The sequence below is a fragment of the Eimeria acervulina genome, genomic scaffold, assembly GCF_000499425.1.
Source record: "Eimeria acervulina Houghton genomic scaffold, Eah_scaff24, whole genome shotgun sequence".
Classification (NCBI taxonomy): domain Eukaryota; phylum Apicomplexa; class Conoidasida; order Eucoccidiorida; family Eimeriidae; genus Eimeria; species Eimeria acervulina.
Genome location: NW_013549987.1, coordinates 1 through 7,500, shown reverse-complemented (window position 1 = coordinate 7,500; position 7,500 = coordinate 1). Strand labels below are relative to the sequence as shown.

Below are 7,500 nucleotides of genomic sequence, written 5' to 3'. Positions count from 1 at the left end.
ATCTTCATCTTTCGCTCAGCTTACCGCCAAATCATCCCCAAAGAGTAAACAGCTGCACAGACACCTCAACTCTCTATGCTCATATATATATATATATTGTTTATTTATATATATTGTTTATTTATATATTTTGTTTGTTTATGTTTATTGTTTATATATATATATATATTGTTTATTTATATATATTGTTTATTTATACATATTGTTTGTTTATATATATTGTTTGTTTATATATATTGTTTGTTTATATTTATTGTTTCTTTATATATATTGTTTGTTTATATTTATTGTTTGTTTATATTTATTTTATTTATTTACTTATTTAGTTCTTTATTTAGATGTATCTGTATATATGCATATATATTATCTCATTTTATTTTATTTTATTTTATTTTATTTATTTTATTTGTTTATTCAGGTAGAGTTTCTTTGTTATCGTTTGGTGTACTTAGCGCTTCAAGGGATGCGTCTTGAGCTCCTTCGTCTTTACAGTGAGCCGCTTCTTAGAACTCCAGCAGCAGCAGCAGCACAAGCAGCAGCAGCAGCACAAGCAGCAGCAGCAGCACACAAGCAGCAGCACCACCACAAGCAGCAGCAGCACACAAGCAGCACCAACAGCAGCACACAAGCAGCAGCAGCACACAAGCAGCTGCAGCAACAGCAGCACAAGCAGCAGCAGCAGCAGCAGCAGGAGGAGTGTAATGCTTTAGATGCGATTGTTTATTTGTTCAGGAGAAGTATCAGCAGAAGAACGACAGATAAAAGAAGTGCAGCAGAGTTTAGCATTGGTCTTGAGTTTATTGTCAGGAAATTTTCTACGGTTTTTCAGACTGTCTCCTGTCTCTCCTTTCGCGATTAAAGAGCTCTGTCTTCTGTTTTATTCAAAGCTGCAAGTGCAGGCGCTGCTGACTATCTGCAGGTGATTATTTATTTATTTATTTATTTATTTATTTATTTATTTATGTATGTGCTAGATAACGTCAGATATTCTCGCGAGAGTTTATACGCTGTCTCATTCATTTTTATATTTTAACGGTTTTTATGTGTTGTTTTGTTTTGTTTATTTAGGTGTATCTGCGTTTTAATATTATATTTTATGCTCTCCTTATACTTTATTCTCTCTGCTTATTCTTTATAATATCTGTGTATCTGCACTTTAATCAGACTTATAAGATTATATATATATATATTATACGTATTTATGTATATATATATGTATATATACACATGTATTTGGATGTATCTATGTATATATATGTATATATATACATATACATATATATATATATATTTGTATATTATGCATGCAGGGCTTCACTGACAGCTTCGATTGCGTCACTACAGCGCATTCTTGGGTTTTCTTCTTTAGCAGATTGTTTTGCTTTCTTGAAAGAACAGAACGGCGTGTTTAGACCTCAGCCTCGAGCCCAGCAGCAGCAGCAGCAGCAGCAGCAGCAGCAGCAGCAGCGACAGCAGCAGCTAGGTTCTCTTCTGTTAGACTGCAAGGCTTCGCTTCCGCACTTTGAATTATCTCCCCTTCTTAAAAAGAAAGTGCATGCAATGGGCTGACAGGTTGCAGCTGCAGCAAATGCTGCTGCTGCTGCTGCTGCTGCTGCTGCTGCTGCTGCTGCTGCTGCTGCTGCTGGTCTTGGTATCTGCGCAGCTGCTGCAGCACGAAGCACCGGCAGTTTTTGTTGAAGGATATTTCGCTTTGCTTTTTAAACACATTTTCTAAGTTCAGCTTGTCTTTAATTTCACGCATTATATATATAATATATATATATATATTATATTACTACACTATAATATATAATTACTATATTGTTGTATATATAATAGCTAATGTATAATTATATCATATCATATATATAATATATATAATTAATACATTTATAATTACGATAGATTATTATTTGTTTTTTATTGCTAAGTGCGACGCTATCGACAGCAGAGTCGCAGTTAGAGAAAAACAAAAAATTATAAAAAGAGAAAGAAAGAAAAAGACAAAAAAGATGGAAATGAACAAATAAATAAATAAATAAATAAATAAACAAATAAATAAATAAATAAATAAATAAATAAATAAATAAATAAATAAATAAATAAATAAATAAATAGAGAGAGAGAGAGAGAGAGAGAGAGAGAGAGAGAGAGAAGGAGAGAGAGAGAGAGAGATTTAGACAAGCAAATATCAGCAGCAGTTTGAGTAAACAAGTTTAGAAGGCAGCGAAACAACCAGAGACGAAAAAAGAAAATAAAATATTTTCTTTTATTTCCCTTTTATCTTTTAAAGCTCAACTTAGAGGCAAACAATTGACGAAAATTTTATTTATATGTCGCTGTATATTTTTTATTTAAAAAAAAAATTTATTAGAGATGTCGCCGCCTCTTTGTTTTTCTTCTTTCTTTAGAGCTTTGTTTGTCTAAATTAATTAGGTTTATGTGTGTTTTTATTTGTGTATTTGTTTATTTGTTAATTTGTTTATTTGTTTATTATATATTATGCTATTTATTTATTCTCTGATTACACTGAGGAGCTCCCGCATGAATTATTATTTTAACGTTTTCTCTACACAGCGAACAAACTTCGGTATATATCTGCGTATTATTATTAATATATAAATAATAAAATAATAATTATTTTATTTTCTAAATTCAAAATGTTTGCATCGAGCTGTCTGTACACCCCACTCAAGCCGCTGTTTTTTCTGTTGGGGCTTTGAATTTCATTTGGTGTATATTTCTCTCGACTTTGTTTAAAATTAATGTTTTTCTCTTCGAATTTTAAATGTATTTACTAATTTAATTGTATTATTATTATTATATATGCATTTTATACTTTTATTTCTCTTGTTTTGTCTGTTTACTTCGCTCGCTTCTCCGCCGATATAGACGCGGCTGCTGCTTCTTTTCAGAGTTGAGCAGCATTTCCCCGAGGCAAAGGAATTTATCTTATTTATTTTTATTTATTTTGTTTTAATTTCGTTGTTTTATTCTTCTTTTCATATTTTGTACAGCTTCAACACCACATGCATTTCGCTAGCTGCATGCGGCACCTTTTGCTTCCTATCCGGCTCCTCTCCCTAAACCTGTTGTAGATCTTGCAGCAGCGGCAGCTGCTGCTGCTGCAGATCCTGCTGCAGCAACAGCAGCAGCTCCAGATCCTGCTGCAGCAACAGCAGCAGCTCCAGATCCTGCAGCAGCAGTTGCAGATCCGCTGCAGCAGCTGCAGCAGCAGCAGCTGCTGCTGCTGCTGCCGCAGCAACAGGACCTGGTGAACTCTACTCCGCAGCAGGATTATCTGCATTACATCTGCATCTGCAGCAGCAGGAGCAGCAGGAGGAGCAGCAGGAGCATTAGGCGTGCTGGTGCTCGAGTTGTATTTGAATATTTAAATATTTATATATATACATATACATATATATATATATATATATACATATATATATATATATTAATAGCAATGGCTGTGTGCAGCAGCAACGATGAATCGGCGCGGTGTGTAGGTAGGGTTGTTGCAGGAGAGAATGAAGCACAGATTTACAACGAGGATAGAGACAAAGAAGAAAATATATTAGAAGTACTTCCATTAGGCTCTGCATGCGAGGTCGGGAGGTCTTGTATAATAATGAAGACGAAAGATTTTTGCTGCATGTTTGATTGCGGTGTACATCCAGCTCATAGAGGTTTAGCTTCTTTACCTTTATTAGACGGGGAGGAAGTCGGTTCAGTGGACATTTGTTTAATAACGCATTTTCATCTCGATCACTGCGGGGCTGTGCCGTACTTATTAAATAAAACAGAGTTTAAAGGACGTATATTAATGACAGCTCCGACTCGGCTTATATCTGCTTTACTATGGAGAGATTATGCAAGAGTAGGGGGTTCAGCTGCTGCAGCAGGAGCAGCAGCAGCAGCAGCAGCAGGAGCAGCAGCAGCAGGAGCCGGAACAGGAGGAACAACAACAGCAACAGCAACAGCAGCAGCAGCAGCAGCAGCAGCAGATGAACGAGCAGCAGCTGTGTTTACAGAAGAAGATGTTGAATATGCTCTTCAGAGAATTGAAGTCATAGACTTTGAAGAAGAAATATTAATAAAAGGCGCAAGAATTTGCTGCTATCCAGCAGGACATGTGCTTGGTGCATGCATGTTTTTAGTAGAGGTGAATGGGATGAGGTGCCTATACACCGGAGATTATAGCAGAGAAGAAGACAGATTAACCCCTATTGCATGCATCCCTCCGACCTCTATTCATTTACTTATTACTGAGAGCACGTACGGTGTACGTCTTCATGAGCCAAGGGTTTTACGCGAGCAAAGATTGCTGAAAGCTGTATTAGATACACTGCATAGAGGCGGAAAAGCCTTGCTTCCTGTCTTTGCTCTCGGACGATCGCATGAAGTATTATTAATTCTCAACGAGTTCTGGACTAAGCATCCACCGCTGCATGCAATACCCATCTTCTTTCTGTCGCCTCTTGCTGCTAAAAGCTTCGCACTCTTTGATTCTTTTCTAGACTTGTGCGGCGAAGAACTCAGACTAAAAGCACTCAAAGTGAGCCTTCTCATTATTAAGCTAATCTAGTTTATTTTATATATATGTATATATATAGATATATATATGAATATGAATATATGTATATATATATATATATATATTTCTGTTTCACCCTTTGTTTGTTTGTTTGTCTCTCTGTATATCTATCTATCTATCTATCTATCTCTCTCTCTCCCTCTCTCTCTCTATATATATTTATATATCTATATATATATATATAGATATATATATATATATATTTATCTATGGAGTGTAATTTAGAGTAATGAGCAGAATAAGAAGGCAACTGATGTCTATAAAATAGTATGTACATATTATATATATATATATTTATATATGTTTATATAAATGTATATATAGATATATATATATATATATGTTTATATCGACATGATAAATACAAGACAATGATTTGCAGCAAAGTATTTGTATGAGCCACTGCATTTAAACAAATTAAACAAATTAAACAAATAAATAAGTAAATAAATAAATAAATAAATAAGCAATTGAATAATGAAACAAATAAAATAAGTTTGCGTTGTGTGTGTTTTGTTGTTTGGGTGTATATACAGGGAGAACGTCCGTTTGACTTGCGATATATTCGCGTCGTTTGTTCATTATCAGAAATATCTGCGTATGTCTTCGGCTCTTCTCCTTGTGTATTATTAGCAGCGCCGGGGATGCTACAAGGAGGAGCTTCTTTAGAAGTGTTTATCGATTGGTCTAGCAGCAGATTAAATAGCATAATATTTACAGGGTATACTGTGAAGGGTACGATAGGAGATGAAGTTCGTAACGAACAAGAAATAATAACAGTAGGAAATCGAACAGTTCGTAGGCTTTGTGCTGTATATACAATATCTTTTTCTGCTCATTCAGACTATAATCAGACGCGAGAGTTTATTCAACGACTTAGAGCTCCTAATGTTGTTCTTGTGCACGGCGAAAGAAAAGAAATGATGCAGTTAAAAGATAAACTTATGCTTGAAAACCCTGCCCTTTCTGTCTTTACACCTGAAATACTTCAAACTGTCGCACTCAACTTTCATCATACTAAGCCCGTGCTGCTCAAAGGCACTGCAGCACGTAAACTACTCCTGCAGCAGCAGCAGCAGCAGCAGCAGCAGCAGCAGGGGGAGGGGGACGGGGACGGGGAGAGTGAGGAGGAGCAGCAGCAGCAGCAAGAAGAAACTCATCAGCAGCTCTTTCATAAGCAACGCCAAACAATGCAAACTAAGAACGAATCAAGCTGCTGTCTCCTCCAGCAGCAGCAGCAGCAGCAGCAGCAGGATGAAGATGAAGATGAAGAAGGAGAGGGAGATGTAAGCGGATTAAGCGAAAAAGAATTAGATTTGGTGCTGCTGCAGCAAGAGGGACAGCACCCTTTGCTGCTGGCAGCAACAGAGACAGAAGCTCTGGCTGGTGTGGCTTGCTGCTCGCTGCAGCAGCAGATTGAAGCCCCCTTCCCTCTACCTCTTGCTGATTTAATGCATGCAGCAGCACAACTCTTCGATGATGTGCAACCTGCACTCTGTATATGCAGCAGCAGCAGCAGCAGCGACGGCATCAAAAGCCCCTCAACAGCTGCATATACACCTGAAGAGTGCTGCAACAGCTGCGGGTTTGTTGTTGCTGCATGCGTGGCTGTACGGAGAACAGCTAAGGGAGATGAGTCGCAGCCCCCAAAGTGCAGCGACGAGACTGATGCCTGCAGCAGCAGCAGCAACAGCAGCAGCAACAGCAGCAGCAGCAGCAGCAGCAGCATTGAAGTGTGTTGGGAATCAAGTCCTTCTGCTGACTTGGTTGCGGATTCTCTTTTGTTTTTGTCTTGTGATTTGCTGCGGGTTAAACTCAGAAGCAGCAGCGAGCCTACAGCACTCACCAGCAGCAGCAGCAGCAGCAGCAGCAGCGAAAAGGCAGACGCGAAGCAGCAGATGCAGCTCGTTCAGGTGCTGCAGCAGCACTTAGAAGAACTGTTTGGCCCCGTAAGAATATGCATCAGGCAAAAGGAGAAGCTTGCAGCAGATGCAAGCAAGCCAGCAGCAGCAGCAGCGGCAGCAGCAGCAGCAGCAGCAGCAGCGGCAGCAGGGCGTGGGGCGTCTGATTTGGTGTCGCTGGGAGAAGCAGCTGCAGCAAATGAAGAAACCCTCAGCTTGTGCCTCGTCTTCCGCACTGCAGCGGAGAAGACTCCAGCAGCAGCAGCAGCAGCAACAGCAGCAGCAGCAACAGCAGCAGCGGATGAGGGCATGGTGGGAGTTAAGTCAGAGAAGGCAGCAGCAACAGCAGCAGATTCAGGAGCGCTTGATAAAGCAACAGAAACAGATATAGTAAAAGCAGCAGCAGCAACAGCAGCAGCAGCAGCAGATGGGTCCGATGCTGCAGCAAACCAAAGTAGCAGCAAGGAAGGCTGTCTCGCCTCCTCTCCTCCGCAAGATGATACAGTTGAAGTCTGTGTAGACATCACTGAGAGACAGGTATGCTGCTGCTGCTGCTGCTGTGCTGCTGCTGTGCTGCTTTTGTGGTGCTGCTGCTGCATTTCTGTTGGTGGTTTTGCTGCTGATGTTGCTGCACTAGAAGTGTCTGTGCAGCAGAAGCTGCCTCTGCTGTTGCTGCTCTTGTTGCTTCTGCTGCTGTATCCGCTGCTGCTGCTTTTGCGGGTTCAGCTGCTGTTGCTGCTGCTGTTGCTGCAGCTGTTGCTGCAGCTGTTGCTGCAAGCAGAGCACAGTGCGCATGCGTTTGTCTCTTCGGGTGTATCTGCAGGTCTACTGCAGCGACGCAGCAGTGCAGCAGCGCGTGCGGAGTCTTTTAGCTTCAGCAGAAAAAGGCTTCTTGCCTGTTCTGCTTCCTTGGTAATCCTGCTGCTGCTGCTGCTGCTGCTGCTGCTGCTGCTGCTGCTGCTGCAGTGGCTGTTAGCCGCCACAGCAGCAGTTGCCGTTGCTGCG

General features: G+C 40.1%; 2 protein-coding genes across 2 annotated transcripts in view; both read left to right on the top strand.

Annotated features, from left to right (window-relative positions):
- Nucleotides 1-1,483, top strand: part of EAH_00005760 (SAC3/GANP domain-containing protein, putative) — a gene marked incomplete at both ends in the record, with an annotated part of 4,918 nt that extends 3,435 nt beyond the window's left edge. Inside the window, 4 exons of the mRNA XM_013396381.1 lie at nt 1-44; nt 419-491; nt 733-919; nt 1,399-1,483. The exon at nt 1-44 is cut by the window's left edge and continues 283 nt beyond it. Coding sequence (XP_013251835.1) covers nt 1-44; nt 419-491; nt 733-919; nt 1,399-1,483 — 389 coding nt within the window. The remainder of the gene's footprint in view (nt 45-418; nt 492-732; nt 920-1,398) is intronic.
- A 2,340-nt stretch (nt 1,484-3,823) lies between these two features.
- EAH_00005750 (cleavage and polyadenylation specificity factor, putative) lies at nt 3,824-7,407 on the top strand (the record flags this gene model as incomplete). The annotated part of the gene is made up of 3 exons (XM_013396380.1): nt 3,824-4,555; nt 5,131-7,032; nt 7,319-7,407. Coding segments are annotated over 3 exons (2,723 nt in total), but the record flags the coding sequence as incomplete, so codon positions are not given.
- Between the last annotated feature and the right edge of the window lie 93 nt (nt 7,408-7,500).